Source organism: Pteronotus mesoamericanus, unplaced genomic scaffold (assembly GCF_021234165.1).
Source record: "Pteronotus mesoamericanus isolate MK-2021 breed Mesoamerican mustached bat unplaced genomic scaffold, CSHL_Meso_final contig_27, whole genome shotgun sequence".
NCBI lineage: Eukaryota > Metazoa > Chordata > Mammalia > Chiroptera > Mormoopidae > Pteronotus > Pteronotus mesoamericanus.
In genome coordinates, this window is record NW_026555115.1 from 24,660,781 (window position 1) to 24,677,006 (window position 16,226).

The following is a 16,226-nucleotide window of genomic DNA, read 5'->3' on the forward strand; positions in this document are numbered from 1 at the left end:
TTGGGAATGGGAGTTTACCATTTGAAATATAAAAGAGAACATTACAAAATAGTAGTGCCTAGCACATCAGATATATTACCGTATTTTTGCTGTGTAGAATGCACACTTTTTTGTCCCTATTTTTGAGGGAAAAATAAGGATGTGCTTTATACATGGGTAGTACTTACTCCATATCTATATAAATGTTTTTAATTCTTTTATTTATGTTTATTGTTAAAAGTGTAACTCTAGAAAGCAATAATGATATCTGTATGCAAAATAATACCCTGGAATACAATAATCAGTTTTGTTTCTAAATATAAATAAACAAACAATTGAATTAAAAAATAAAAATGAAAGATTTTTTTTCCTGAAAGTTTGGGCCAAAAACATGGGCACCCAGTATACGCAGGAGTGCATTACACATAGCAAAATACGGTATGTCTTGGTGGACTAGTTAATGTATGAATGATTTTCTGAACAACAGAAAAACAAAATATGTGAAAAACTGGTAAAACTCAACAGACTAATAATAATTCAATAAAACATATCTAGAAAACAGATTGAGGATATACATCTGTCAAAAAGTACGGCTACCAGAAATAGACAAGATTGGAATACATAACTCATAAGTAATTGGGGAAAATAGTAAAAAACTTTTCTGAACTGAAAGACCATTTCAGTATGGTTATTGAGAGCATGTGGAGGTCCACATGGGAGCTGTTTTTGAAGAAAAAAAAAATCCCTTCCCTTTCAAGGCACCTGTTAGTTAAATTTTTAAACTTAAACATAAGTGATTTCCAGCAGAAAAGAGATGTTAAAATGTAATAGTAAAACAATTTGAGTCCGTGGACTTTGAAGAATTAAAAAAATCCACAGTCAGGAGAACGCATTAGGTTTCTGGACAACAGACCATGAAATTTCCTACAGGTGGAGACATTTTGAAAACATCCACAAAAAGTAATGGAACTTTGAAAGAATCATATGCAAGGGAGGGAGGGAGGGAGGGAGGAAGGAAAGGGAAGGAAAGGAGGGAGGGAGGGAGGGAGGGAGGAAGGGAGGAAGGGAGGAAGGGAGGAAGGGAGGAAGGAAGGAAGGAAGGAAGAAAGAAAGAAATCTTGAGCACTGTCCAGTGGAACTTTCTGCAGTGGTAACATTCCAAATCTCTGCTGTGTACAGTACCCACTCATCACATGAGGCCTTGAAATGTGGCTAGTGGTACAGAAAAACTTTTTAATTTTATTTACTTTTAATTTAAATTTAAATAGGCACATGTGGCTAATGGCTACTGCACCGGACAATACAGCTTTAGAGCATGGTACATGTTGTAAAGTGTCCATGTGGAATTTCATGAGATGTTTCAGCTTTTACCAGGGTATAATTAAGTGAGAAGGAGGGTAGTAAGTAAATAAAGTAAGATCAACCTAACAATGAATGTTCTATGTCACTCCAGAATTTATAACTTCTTCACTCATATGACAAAAATAGTGAAAATAATTATTAAATATGCTGACATTTTCAGATTAGAAAAATTTTTTAAAAACCTAGCAGATTACAGATACTGAAAATCAAACATTTACTAGTGTTTACCTCTATGGAGGGGTGTGGTATTTGGGAGGAATAAAAGGGGATTTCTGCTTTTTACTCTATACACTTTAGTATTTGTTTATATATCACTCTGTGATTCTTAAAATAAATATAATAGGTGTAATATGTAATAAATATAAAATAAAATATAAAAAACAAAAAATGAATGAGGAAAATAAACTTTAAAAGTTCTTTGAAAAAGGAAGAAAATAGGCAGCTTAGGTTATCTTTTTGATTTAAAGCAAAGTATAGAATTTTACATCTGCTGTAAAAATCCTGTTAAATTAGAAAAAGAAAAAGATGAGAGAAATAATAAAACTATCGAATGAATGAGGATAGCGCCAGTACATCATGGCTATGCAAATAGACTTGTTCATTTTATCAAAATAAAAAAAGTATAGTGGTGGTTACCAGTTTAAATAAAATCCAACAGTCTGTTGCCTATAGGACTGATTTAAGCTTCCTAAAGGACAAACCAGCCTCCCGTGATTGTGCGTGCAAGAAAAGCAAGACAGCGCAGTCACAGCTTAAGGTAAAGTTGATTTCAGAGCAGAAGCCAAAGAGAAAACTCTTAAGTTTGCAATTTATCGTGCTGAAGGAACATGGAGACACATGTTGATGGGATTAGTTAATGGCTTAATGGTCCTTACAGGGAAGCTGATAGAAATACTGTAGAAGTACAAATAGAATTATACTTAAGAGGTGTCATAGTACATGTAAAAGAACACTGGAGGTAAGAAATTTAAGTATTAAAACTTGGTTTTGCCACTTGATCTTAACCAGGGTGAGCCTTCATTCATTATCTACAATGAATATGCTGAGTTAGAGGACCTTTAAGTTTCTTTCCCACTTTTAAATTCTGTAAGACTTGAGTATTTCACTATCAGCATATAAAATTAAGCAGATAATGAATTAATAAGTTACAGAGCTGAATATAGCAAGAAAGGTAAAATTAAGTGACAGAGAGAAAGTCATGGTTATTAAAGAAATCTCACCTATTTCGTCCTTTGAAAAAAAATGGATGTAAAAGGACTTTGGAAACAAGTTTGGACTGGAATCTTTGATGGAGGCCAGTCAACAACTTTATGTTCTTTTTCTTGCTTATGTTCTGAACATTGAGAGATGATTCAAAGGAGTTGCACAAGAATCCCCAGAATCACCTTTACTAGTGATAAAGGCCTAGCTGGAGGCCATGTGTAAGGGTTTAAGCCAAAAGGTTTGCTAACTGAACTCCAGAATTAGACTCACCACTCAGCCTCAAGGCAGCAGTGGTCTTAGTGGCCTGGAGGAAACCAGAGAACTTGGGGTTCTTTGTGGAAACCCTAGGGTGGAGCTAAGTTGAATATGCTGCTTTTATTCTTCCCATATTTCCTGCTCAGATGAGTCATCCTTCTTTCCCTAGGTAAAGTGATTAAAGGGCAGACCAGAAATATTCAGGGAAAAAAATCTCATAGAAACCAGAGGACAGGATAAAGGTGTTTCCCTCTAACTATAAGCTCTATTATATCCCTTGTAGAAAAAACCTAAATAAGCATAAAGAAGAAAATGCCTATCAGTCTTAAATTCACACCTAGAAATAACCACTGTTAACATTTTGGTGTCTGTCCTTCAAGACCACAAGTTTTAAGCAAAAATGGAATCATGTATATGTATAGTATGATAATTTTCAAAGCTAACCAAATACTGGTAAACCTTACTCATTTGTTCTGGACCTCCCCATGGGAACATGAGTGTAGGAGGCATGCCCTGTGGAGCTGCCCAGCTCAGGAGATTTTATCTTCTCTGGAAGTTTTCCTGGTTCTCATAGCTGGACCCATTGCAGCCAAACCTCTATGCTCCCTGACTCTGCCTCAGGCCATAGCTTGATGATCGAGAAGTTGCATACCTGGTCCAAACTTTGCTGGTCAGATTCCACCCCCTCCCCCTGACCTACAAAATTTGGAATTTTTGAATTAAAAGAGATTGGAACCCACTCTAGCCAAACAAATCACCTGAGGTCTCTAGAGCTGCTTTGGTTCCTACTTGCTAAACTTTTTTTGGCTTTGTTGTTGTTGTTTTACCTTAGGTTAAAAATGAAATTGAAGGATGATAGGTGGAGCACAAGAGGATTTTTAGGGTATTGAAACTACTGTGTACAATACTGTAATAATGGGCACATACCATTATACATGTGTCCAAACCCATAGAATGTACAACACCAAGTGTGAACCCTAATGTAAACTAATGGACTTTGGGTCATAATGATGTGTTATGGTAGGTTCATCAGTTGTAATAAAAGTACCACTCTGGTGAGGAAGGGATGTTGTTAATGGGGGAGGCTATGCATGTGTGAGGACAGGGCGTATACAAGAAACCTCTGTACCTTCCTCTCAGTTTTGCTGTGAACCTAGGACTACTTTAAAAATGGAGTCTTAAAAAAAATGAAACTGAAAAAATTTGTTGGTAGCTTACAAAAATAACTTCCTTAGTATAACTCTTAGAAACTTTAAAAAAACAAAAAAAGAAAAAGTTTCTGTGTACCCTGCTATGGAAAATGGCATTCAGCATTGAGGTTAAATTTTAAAACTAAAATCAGCTTATTGCCAGTAGGTGGTAATGTAAGGGTTCAAGAGGAGAGAGCTGTTTACCACACAATTTCCAGAGAGAATTTGAATATGAAGCCTTCTAAATTTTTCCCAATCCAATATGCTTATTTTAGTTCAGTGATTCTCAGCAGATCTCAACAAGAGCACTCCTACCCCGCAGAGTACTCTTTGGAAAATTGGGAGGATGTTTTGATTGCCATAATTAATAGGATGCTGCTGACTAGGTGTCCTACAGTGTTTATGTGCAACTCAATGATGATTTGTTCTGCATCTTCCCTGACTTTCTATGCTCCCCCCCGCCCCCCACACCCAGGATAACTCCTTTACAAATACAAATTGATAGTTTTGTAGTACATGTTAATACTAAAACATCTTTTTAAGAAATTAAACAAAAACGTTAGAAGATGGTTGTCTTAGTTTTCTGTTGCTCCATAACAAAATATCACAAACTTAGCAGCTTAAAACAACACTCATTTATTACTAGCTCATGGTTCTCTAAGTGAGAAGTTGGGCTTTGCTGGGTTCTTTGCTCTGGGTCTTATAAGATGGAAATCAAGGTGTCAGCCAGGCTGACTCTCGAGGCTTAAGGAAGAATCTGCTTCTCAGCTCAGTTGGCTTTTGCAGACTCCTGTTCTTTGTGGTTGTAAGTCTGAAGTTTCCATTTCTTTGCTGGCTGTCAGCTAGAGGTCACTCCTAGCTCCTAAAGGCTGCCCTTCAGTGTGCATGTGCCCCCTTTCATATGGTTCCCTTCATCTTTGAAGCCAACAATGGCTCATACAGTAGAATCCCTGTTCTTTGAATATCTACTTTTAGAGAGAAGGGAAGGGAAAATTGCCTCTCACACACCCCCAACTGGGGACCTGGCCTGCAACCCAGGCATATGCCCTAAGTGGGAATCAAACCAGCTATCTTTTGGTCTGCAGGCTGGCACTCAGTCCACTGAGCTACACCAGCAAGGGTGAGAAGACCGCTTTTAAAGGGATCACTTGGTAGGGTCAGACCTACTCATATAATCACCACATTAAAATCAATTGAGTTGGGACTTCAGCTACATTTGCAAAATTCCTCTACCTAGATTAGTGTTTAATTGCATAACCAACAAACAGGAATCTTGGGGAATTATCTTTAGAATTCTGCCTACTACATTGTGAGGAGGAAACCTAAGTGAAATAAAGATACCATCTCAAAATAACTGAGTAATTTGTTACATTCTGTTCTGTAGGTATTACAGCATTTCCAGCTTGCATATTTAGTTGAAAAGGATTTCAATGCAATAGTGTTGTTATTCCAAAAGCAATGAAACATTGAAAATATGGAACAGGAGATTTGAGATTCCTGTTCAGACTTTGGTTGTTAAATTAGTGGAGACACATGAAATGCAGGGATCTTACTGGATTTTTTAAATATGGGCTATTTTAATGATATTTCATTTTAATGTCTTTTGTGGGGGATTGCTGTAGTTTTTATGTTTTATCCTAAAGTAATCTCCAGTCAGTTACATAACTGCTTTATTGCCTCTTGTGTTACAGGTTGTATTTTTTTAATCCATCTTCTATCCCTTGTCATACCAATTGAAGAAAATGGTCTCCAAGATCTTTTTACAAACTATAGACACTGATTGTATGTATGTCTCAGAGGGTTTCATGCAGAAGGATAAGTTTTCTGGGATAGGTGCTTTTTACCCCATCCCATGACATAACCTAGGGGATTATTTTGACACCACACTTACAAGTAAGACCTAGCTCATTTTGCAATAATACTGTACTTCTTCATTTTCTCTACTTTGGTATTTACTTTGGTATATTATTCTTCATTTAAGATTACTCCCCTATTTTCATTATTATCCTAATACTATATTTATAGTAGGGTTGCTTTTTTATTTTCCTCTACTTTTACAAAGTGGTTTTTGATATTCTTATTTTTAAGTTCAGATTTATTTACCAGAAGTTGGTACATACATCTGACCACTTCCTATGTCATATGTTGTCCCCAAATATTTATATACTGAAATACATAATTTTTTATTGATATTAGAGAGAGAGAGAAGGGGAGAGAGAGAAAAACATTGACTTGTTTTTTCCATCAATTTATGCATTATTGGTTGATTCTTGTATGTGCTTTGATCACGGATAGAACCCACAATCTTGGCCTATCAGATTGATGCGCTAACCAACTGATCAATATGCAGAGGGCTGAAATAAACATTTTTTAATAAAATAAATTATAAATTACTCTCTTTTTATTTCTTCTTTCCATTCAGTTAGGACACTATTTTTCTGAAAATTTTTGTGGAAGTAGGTATTAAAAAATATATGTGATTAAACAGGGGAAATTGAGTCCAGTAGGACTAAGACCCAGTGTTCCATCATGTGAAGAAAATACAGTAGCCCCTAAGCACTATATATATCCTTTCTGCAAAGTCCTGTTACTTCCTATCATTAATCAGCAGCCTGGATATTTAGGCACATACATGGATAGAGCAGGTTTTCTGTCTGGGCACTGCCTTCTGTCTTGCCTTAAAGCATGTTTTTCACTCATCTCTGCCATTACTCATTTTAATCTACATACATCTTTTAGTTTTCTTCAACTTTGCAACAGGACGTTCACTTGTAATATTCATACATTTCTGATTATTAGTATTTTCTTTCAGGAAAAATTATAAGATTTGCAGTATAGTAATTCTTTTATCTGTTACCAACAAATTTGTGCAGCCTAATTTTTTTAATCTAAGTCCTACCCCCCCATGCCCAAAAAAGCAACTTAGTGAAATACCGTAGTACCCCCCTTATCCACAGGGGATGATCCCCAGTAGATGCCTGAAACTGCGAATAGTACTGAACCCTATATATGAGGTTTGTCTGGAAAAAGTCCAGCCATTGTTAATATGAGGACAGTTTGCATAACATTGATGTAACATGGCAGCCAGGGAGAGTGGACTGGAATGCCCATGTATGAACAATGACAAAAACATCACTGTACTAGTCAGTGGGGAGACTGGACACTGTTGAATTAGCATGTGTATTGTGTGGCCATTGCATTCAAAATGACTGAGTGAGTAGAGCAACAAACCTGCATCAAATTTTGTGTTAAGCTTGAACATTCCTCCGTGGAAATTACTTGGATTATTTGGAAGGCTGTTGCTATGGGCAACTGGTCATTGGCAGCTTCATCACAACAATGCACCCACTTATACACCATGTCTTGTGCAGAGTGTTTTGGTGAAATACTGAATCTCCCAGGTGACTCAGTCCCCCTACAGTCCGGATTTGGCACCCTGTGACTTCTGGCTTTTCCCAAAATTACAATCACCTTTGAAAGGGAAGAGATTTTGAGATTGATGATGAGGTTCAGGAAAATATGATAGGGCAAATGATGGCAATTGGAAGAACCGTGTGAGGTCCCAAGGTGTCTACTTTGAAGGGAACTGAGGTATCATTGCCCTGTGTACTATGTTTCTTGTTTTCTGTATCATCTTCAATAAATTTCTCTATTTTTCATATTACATGGCTGGATACCTTCTGGACAGAACTGTTTTTCCTATACACATACACCTTTTCATGTAAAGGAAGCACTTTATGGCGTCTCTCTGGCATATTTGAATAACCAGCCCCACTACTCTTGGGCTTTGAGGCCATTGGTAAATAAAGTATTGTAAAATAAGGGTTACTTGAATACAAGCACTTTGATATCACAGTAGTAAATCTGATAGCCCAGAAGACGATTAAGTGACTAATGGGCAGGTAGCACATACAGCGTGGAAATGCTTGAAAAAGGGATGATTCACATCAGCAGAACACGTGGGACAGTAAGAGATTTTATCACAGTACTCTGAACAGTGCACAATTTAAAACTTAAGAATTTCCGTGTTTTGTTGTGTATAATGTGTATTTTTTTGCCCAGATTTTTGAGGGAAAGATAAGGATGTACAATGTATGTGGGTATAATGATTACATACTGTGGGTATAACAATGGGCATAATAAACCCATTTATAATGCCCACAACCATGGGCGCACATGATACACAGGAGTGCATTAAACCCAGCAAAATATGGTACTTCTGGAATTTCTAAAATATGTATTTAGACTGTGGTTACCATGGGTGATTGAAACCATGGATAAGGGGAAACTACTGTAATATCTTTTGAGGAGTCTTGTCAAGCTTTTTAGATAGCTATGCCTTGTCAAATTATGGCCTCTGTCGATATAAAACTAATGTACAATGAGGAAAGGAATCAAGATGGCAGAAGAGTGAGTGGAAGACACACTTGACCTCTCACGACCAAACTGGAATTACAACTAAGTTGTGGAGAAATCACCTGGAGCAAACAACTGAACAATAGCAAGAGAGGAGCCTTTTAACCTCAGGCAGGCAGAAGAATCAGCTTCAGCACGACCTCACTGGTAAGGAATGCAGTAGAGGCTCGAGAAGGCAGGAGGGGCCCCCACGGGCCACAGCACCAGAAGGATATTGAAACGGCCAGTTGGATCCCTATGAGAAGAGCGGGGTCTAAACTGTAAGCAGGGATCTCCAGCCTACATCACCAGGGCCCAAAAAGTACACAGATAACAGCCAGCTGCGAAAAGCAGCAGGGTTGCTCTCTGCCAGCGACAAGCGGCTGGAGACGCAAAGAGCCATTTAAAGGGCCAACACATAAAATTTTCTTTGCAGCCACTGACCCAGGCCTCCAGCAAAGGTCGGGACAGAGTGGACTGGAGATGCCTGAGGAGAGACTGGGGAAGAAGGCTCTGGGGAGAGAACTGGGAGAGTAGCTGGTGGGATCCGGTGCTGACTCCTCCCACATACCTCAGCAGCCATCTGGCTCAGCACACACTCCCTTGAGTGGCAGCAGCAGGGTGAGAGGACCCAATAACCCCACCCCCAGGAGGGACTCTGCCCCGCCCTGTGGTGTTTCTAAGCCAGCCTGTTGAATAAAGAGAGACTAGATTAACAGCTAAAGGAGAAAACCAGACAGTAGATTCCTGGAAGTCTTGAACAGACTGCCTAAGGTCAGACGGGATCAACACCTGACATCATCAGAGGCAGATCCTGAAAGAAAAAGAACAGCGGTCTCCTACCACAGAAGTTCACACCACAAAGTCAGGAACTCAAGGCAGATCAATGTAAGAGGCAGAAGCCAAAAAGAAGAGTCTCAAAAATAATGGGAAGACAAAGAAACAACACCCTCCACCCCCCATCGAAGGGAAAGGAGGAATCCCCAGAAAGAGAACTAAATGAAATAGAGGCAAGTCAGCTATCAGGCACTGAGTTCAAAACAAGGGTTCTAAGGAAGCTCAATTAACTCAGTGAGCTCAGAGAGAATTACCAAAAACTACAGGGAAACTACATGGAACTTACTGCAAACTATATCAGCATGAAAAGGGACATAGAAACTATCAATAAGAGACAAGAGGAAATGAAGAGTACAATTTCTGAATTGAAGAACACAATGGAAGGAATCAAAAGCAGCCTCGATGAAGCAGAGGGTCGAATCAGCGAGCTGGAGGGTGAGGTAGAAAAAAGCTCCCAGAAAGAGCAAGAAAATGAAGAAAGACTCAAAAAGCACGAAGAGGCGTTGAGGAAAGTGCAGGACAACCTGAAACGCAGTAATATCGGAATAATAGGGATTCCAGAAGAAGAGAAGCAAGGGATAGAGAACCTGTTTGAAAAAGTCATGATGGAAAACTTCCCTAATTTGAGGAGAGAAAAAGTCACACAAGTCCAGGAAGCACAGAGGGTCCCGTTCAAGAGGAACCCAGTGAGGCCCGCTCCAAGACACATCGTCATGAAAAAGGCAAATTTCCAAGACAAACAGAGAATCCTAAAGGCAGCAAGGGAGAAAGAGGACATACAAGGGAGCCCCGATACGGCCAGCAGCTGACTCCTCCGCAGAAACACTGCAAGCCGGAAGGGAATGGCAAGAAATATTCCAAGTCATGAAAAGCAAAGGCCTGCAACCAAGACTGCTCTACCCAGCAAGGCTCTCAATTAAAATGGGAGGCAAAGTAAGGAGCTTTTCAGACCAAAGAAGGCTAAGAGAATACACCTCCACCAAACCAGCATTGCAAGGTATGCTAAAGGGACTGCTGTAAGAAGACGAAGAAGTCTATGAATACCCAGTTCCTTTCACAGTCACCGATACTTGATATTACCAGTATCTTGAATACTTACTAATCTGACTGTGACAGTGACGTGTTATTTTAATTGTTACTTTATTATTTGTTGACACTAAACCTGTTTTTGTGCATTTCTTGCCTATTTCTATTATTTTTAAAAAGCCTTCAATGACTTTCTGGTATTCTTTATCCCTTTTTTGATTAAATGTTTATAGTTTCTTTTTCCCTAAAAAAGACAGAAACAAAAACAAAACCCCCCCCCAAATAAACTATTACCCCTTTTATAGCTGTGTTGCAGCTATAAGAATAGAAATACTTTTGTATTCTATTGCTTGTCCTTTAACTTTTTTTACATGAATATTACTGTGTAGTCTTAAATGTTTAATATAGTCATATTGTCAATATTTTACTTTATAGCTTCTGGGTTTGAATATGCTACTTCAGGGTAAGAAAAATATTATTTTATATTTTCTCCTCAAACTCCTTAGATTTTACATATTGATTTTTCACTCACCTGAATATTTTTTGTGTACTGTGTGAAATAGGGCTCTGTATTTGTTTTATTTCAAGTAATAGTGGTCCATGCATCTTATTGGTTGAATAAGCCATATTTCCCCCATTGATTTTGAAGTATCAATTGAATCATATATTACATCGTTAGACAGATATATACGTTTGTTTCCAGAATGCTCGTTATACTCCATTGACCTACTTGATTATTTCTGTGCAGGTGTCATGATTGCTGAGACTTCATAATGGATTTAAATTTTTTAATATTTTATAATGGATCTTGACATTGAAATAAATAAATAAATAAATAAATAAATAAATCTGCATTTAAAAAAAAAGAAAGAAAGAAGGAACTCCTACCTTTTGCAACAGCATGGATGGAACTGGAGAATGTTATGCTAACTGAAATAAGCCAGTTGGTGAAAGGCAAACACCATATGATCTCACCTATAAGTGGAATCTATTCAACAAAGGAAACTAATGAACCAAATAAACCACAGGCATGGAAACGTGACCAGAAGGGATGGGGGAAGGAGGACAATGGTGGAAAGAAGGAGAAGGAACTAAACAAAAATCATGTATAAATGACCCATGTATATAGACAGCAAAGTGGGAACTGACTGTGGGAGAAGGGGGTGGGGTGGGATGGGCAGAGGAGGGCAAAGGGTGAAAAACTGAAACTATTCTAATAGAATAAACATGATTTTTTTCAAAAAGCTAATGTACAGTGAAATACTATGATGGGAAGTCGGTAGAGTAAAATAAAACCCAGATTGTTGACCCTAGACAACACTTACTATCTTGAGCAAGTTGTCAGCCTCTTGGAACCTTGGTTTTCTCATCTGCTTGTAGAGATACCCCCTGCCCATCTGCCAGAGTAATTGTTAGGGTCAAACAACATGACGACTGCTAGAGAAGTACAATTCTAAGATGCACTATAGTAGCTGACAGGCCCTGTCATTTAGCAAAACTGGTCATTCAGTGTTGTAGATGGCTTCAAATTATTTCTTTACCACCGTCACCAGGGTTAAAGCAATGCCGTATATAGGAGTCTTTGAAGGGGATTTAGAAGAACCTAAATTGGCCTGTGGGATGGCCATTGAGATGAACAGATAGTAGTGGAATTTTAAATTCCCAGGCACTGGAATTTAAAAGAACAGGGAAGATAGATGCTGGAAGTATGCAGGACTTGGAAACCAGTTGGACTTTCAGGTGAGGGGAAGGAAAGAGTAGGTGGACCTGAGAGACTAGGAGGTTGGTTGCTTATCATTGAGGCCTGTCATGTTTGAACTACTGCTAGTACAGCTGGACGGAGACGTCACAGACTGTTTGAAATCTGCAGCTCAAAGAGATGCAGAGTTAGAGATTAGACCAGGAACATCCCTGTAAGGATGTCCTGAAATGAGACAAGACAGGAATGAAGGGTGGAGCTTTGTAGAATGAATGTCTGTGTTGAAGGCAGAGGAGCCAGCAAGGCTTTTCTGAGCCTGTGCTCTATCATCTGTGACAATTCTGTTCTGTAGAATATGAGATGTGGGAGATACATACTTATGAAACTACTGTTATAAGCTTATATATTATTAGAGGTCCTTGACATCTAATAGACTACTGGGTGATATTTACTCCAGAGGAAATCTTCTGTAGATAAATAAACTAAAAATGTACAAACAAAAAACTGAACAAGAATTTACATTTTATTAAATAGCCCACAGCCAAGTTTAAAAATGGAATGTTTGTTTTTCATATTCAGTACTCCTGGCAGATACTGCTCTGTACTTCCTGAAAGACTAGTTTATATCAAATAAAGCTATAATATTTTTTATCTTTTCTAAATTTCTTTTTTCCCCCTTTTTTTTTTCCCTCTAGATTTTACATTGTGCAATAGGTAAGTACAGAACTATCACTCTTACTGTGTACTGTGGATTCTGGTTCTTTTTAAAGTTATAAATAATAGGCTGATTTGATTGTTACTGTTTATTGAAAAAGCCAAACTTTAATTATTATGTATAAAATTGCTTAAATTGGTATGGGTTTTTGTTTCTAAAATCATAAGTACTATTTAGATGTTACTACTGGACATTTCATAAAATGCCACAGCTATTTTGCTCTTCAATTTAAAGAGGCCTATCCTACCTTTTCATAACAAGGGTAACAGAGAAATACTAGCTTATTTATAAAAATGTGACCTGGAGTCCTGGTGCTATAGAAAACCCTTTCTGTTGTCACTTAACCACTATATTATCTTTTCTTACCTGTAAATTGGGAGTACTGCATATATTGCCTACATCCCAGAAGAATATTTAATATATCTGAGAGGGATTGGAAACCTGTAAGTATGAAGGGTTTTATAAATATAAGGGGTTTCTGCTAAAAGCAGATATGGTGTGTTTTCTCTTGGGGGAAAGGTAAGGGTCATTGGAACTGAGGTATAGCTTCTAGAGTGGGGTAGCTGAACCCTTTTAATTAAATGCAAATCAGTTTTAGAAATTGACAGACCTTTTATAGTAAGTTCGTAGTGGTTGCCATGCATCCAGACTCCACTGTTGAAGGCAAGGTTTAAAGTTGGTACTCATTCAGAAGCACTAAAGGTCTGAAAACTCAAGAACTATGCTCTCAAACCCTCATGGCCCTGATTCACAAATTAAGCGGGTTCTTAACGTATTCAGGGCACCACATTTGCCACTGAGGAGTTCAGAGATGAGGAAAGTTATAGTTCAGGTGGAATGTTTGCCATGGGTCTTGTGTAGGGGTCACTGTGGTACCTGACTCCATTACTAAGGAAGACAGAGCATCTTCATTATGAAGAGTTGTACCTTCATAATCGTTGTCATAAAGAGTTGTCTACAATCAGGGATTTCTCAAATGGTTTGCAGAATTTCGTATGCGTTTTCTATGTTTATTTGGGGGCTGGGTGGGTAGAATTCATAGCTTTCATTAGATTCTCAGAGGAGTGTGTGATCCCAGAAGGTTAAGAATTGCTGCCTTAGAACCTTTGAGCAATTGATTTGAATGGAACTTGGGGACTCATCTATCACATGGTCTGCTTTCCCAGAGAAGGTTAAGGGTCCTGACTCAGGTCACACAGCCAGCAAATAGTGGCGCCTCACTTGGACCCAGACCATTCTGAGGAGAACCTGTTTGATGTGATTTTATGGTGAATGGTTTTTTGCTGATGTATAATCTCACACGTATTTCCTTTTTAATCTTTTATCTACAATTTGAAGATGAAAAAAAATCGTCCCTTCTTAAATCATTAAATGAATTTTAAGGATAAGTTTTTCAGAGTAGGAGATATATTTGGCCATAGAGAGTTCTGGAACCATTTCAGTCCTCCACATATTGAACCCTGTGCCACCATTCTCCCCAACTCTCTGAACTTTCAGCTACCTAGAAAGCTCTTAGATGCCTATGTTTTCTGAGCATGTATACTATTATTTTAGTTAATATTTTATTGTATGATAATATGCATATTCTCTTTATTTGTCTTAGAGTATAGTCTCATGCCTCTCAAAATTTCTGCCCCTTGAAGTAAAGTTTCTGACAAGAATAGTTATTCATTCATACCAAAAACATATGGAATGTCTAGCAGGTGGGTGCCAGACACAGTGTTGGGCACTGGAAATAAAGGGGTGTGCAGGCACAGGCTTGGGTTCAGGGAACTCAGTCCCCCCTCTGAAGTGCTCTTGCAGAAGGCATTCCACAGACCAGCATCCATGTCAGACTCCGCTCTGATGGTTTGTTGACAGGTGCCTCTAACACAGTTGATGCTTAAAAATTTCTTCTTATTCCCTCAGAGACCTTGTCTGTCAGTGATTCTGTCTCCCACATCATCACCCTTTGTCATCTGCCTTTTCCTTCTCTGCTCACAAAACGTTCAGAGTGCTCCATCCTAAAAATGATTTTTAACGTAACCTTTGACCCTACTTTCCTCTCTTACAGTTCTACAATTACTCTTCATAAACTTTTACAAATTTTATGTTGGACTCTACGTCCTCACTCCCATTTATATCTTAACCTAATATTCAGGCTTCTGTCCTCATTGTCCCACTAAAACTGCCCCCCTAACATCAGCAGTTTCTGCTAAATTCTCAGGATGCGTGGAACTTACTGGACTTCTGAACGACAGTGGGCACCACCACTGAGTCCCTCTGTGAGATCCTGCTCCTTTAGCTTGCACTAGAAAGAGCCTTCCCAGCTTTTCTTGTCTTCTGTGGTTCTTATTTTTCTTTGGGGATTTTCTTTCTCCCCTTGTCCCTAAATTGTGAGGGTCCCCAGGGTGTGATCTAGCTCATTGTTCTTCTGACTGAACACACCCTGTATAGGTGATTATTTCCCTTCTCATGGTATGAGAGGCTTATGATACCTGCTTCTCTAACTCCAAACTGCACCTGCACCCCAGACTCCAGACTCATCCATTGGTCTTCTGGGCACCCATTCCTGAAAACACACCTTCTCCTCAACATAACTCAGACTCCCAAACTTGCGCCTGTCATATTGTTGAGGGCACAACGAGTCACCAGCCATTCAGTCGCCCTTTCTAGACCTACAGTTCATCAGTGGTGCCTCAGTCTCAATTATCCACATTCTTAAAATCTGCTGCTTATCAATGTTTGTCAATTCTTTTTCCTAAATCTCACATTTTCCTGTTTTCTTACTCTTATTCAAGGTCTCAGTATGTCTCATCTGGACTCCCACATGGATCTCTGAACTTCTAAGCTTATAATATTAATAATAATAGCTACCATTTATTAAACATTTACTGTGTTCCAGTGCTTTACATTCATTACCTCATTTATTTCTCATTTTACAGTTGACAAGACTGAGGCTTGGAAGATTTTCTATCTTGTTAAAGTTCGCACAGCTAATGAGCTCTATAGCCAGGAGGTGAAACCCATGGCTCTGTCTCCAAGTCCATGCTTCACACAACCCTTGAGGGACTTAGCGGATAATTCTGAGCATGTCACTTCCCTTCTTCAAACCCTTCATTGGTTTAAACTTCACGATTTCGATCCTGCCTACCTCCCCATCCGTACCTGTGACCATTTCCTGCCTCCCACTCCATGTTTCAGCAACCCTAACCTTCGTGTGGGCCCTCCGTTGACCATGCTACTGCACTGCTTCCTGCCTCTGGTCGGTGCCCAGGTTTTGCAGTCGGCCTGGAATGAGCAGCCCACCCCCTGCCGCTGACAGCTGTTCACTACGCTTCCTCCAGTAAACTCCCCTACCACCCACTGGCTTTAGATGTCATTCTTCTCTTCTATAATACCCTACACCTCACTGTTTATTATATTTTCCACTGTGTAATATGGTTTAACACTGTACTTGTATCCATCAACACTGCTGAGTTTTTTTGAGAACGAGAACTTTCTTAGGGGTTTCTGTATCCTGATAGCTAACAACAGTACATGGCACCTAGTGGGGACTCAGTGAACATTTGATCATACTCTTACC

General features: G+C 38.8%; 1 protein-coding gene across 2 annotated transcripts in view; it reads left to right on the plus strand.

Annotated features, from left to right (window-relative positions):
• HACD2 (3-hydroxyacyl-CoA dehydratase 2) overlaps nt 1-16,226 on the plus strand; it is a 109,540-nt gene that overhangs the window by 10,630 nt on the left and 82,684 nt on the right. The window contains exons 3-4 of one of the 2 annotated variants that reach the window (XM_054575203.1): nt 12,642-12,660; nt 15,586-16,043. In XM_054575203.1, coding sequence (XP_054431178.1) covers nt 12,642-12,660; nt 15,586-15,962 — 396 coding nt within the window. In that variant the 3' untranslated portion in view covers nt 15,963-16,043. Of the gene's footprint in view, nt 1-12,641; nt 12,661-15,585; nt 16,044-16,226 lie in introns of those variants that run through there. The other variant, XM_054575202.1, reaches the window with a different exon arrangement.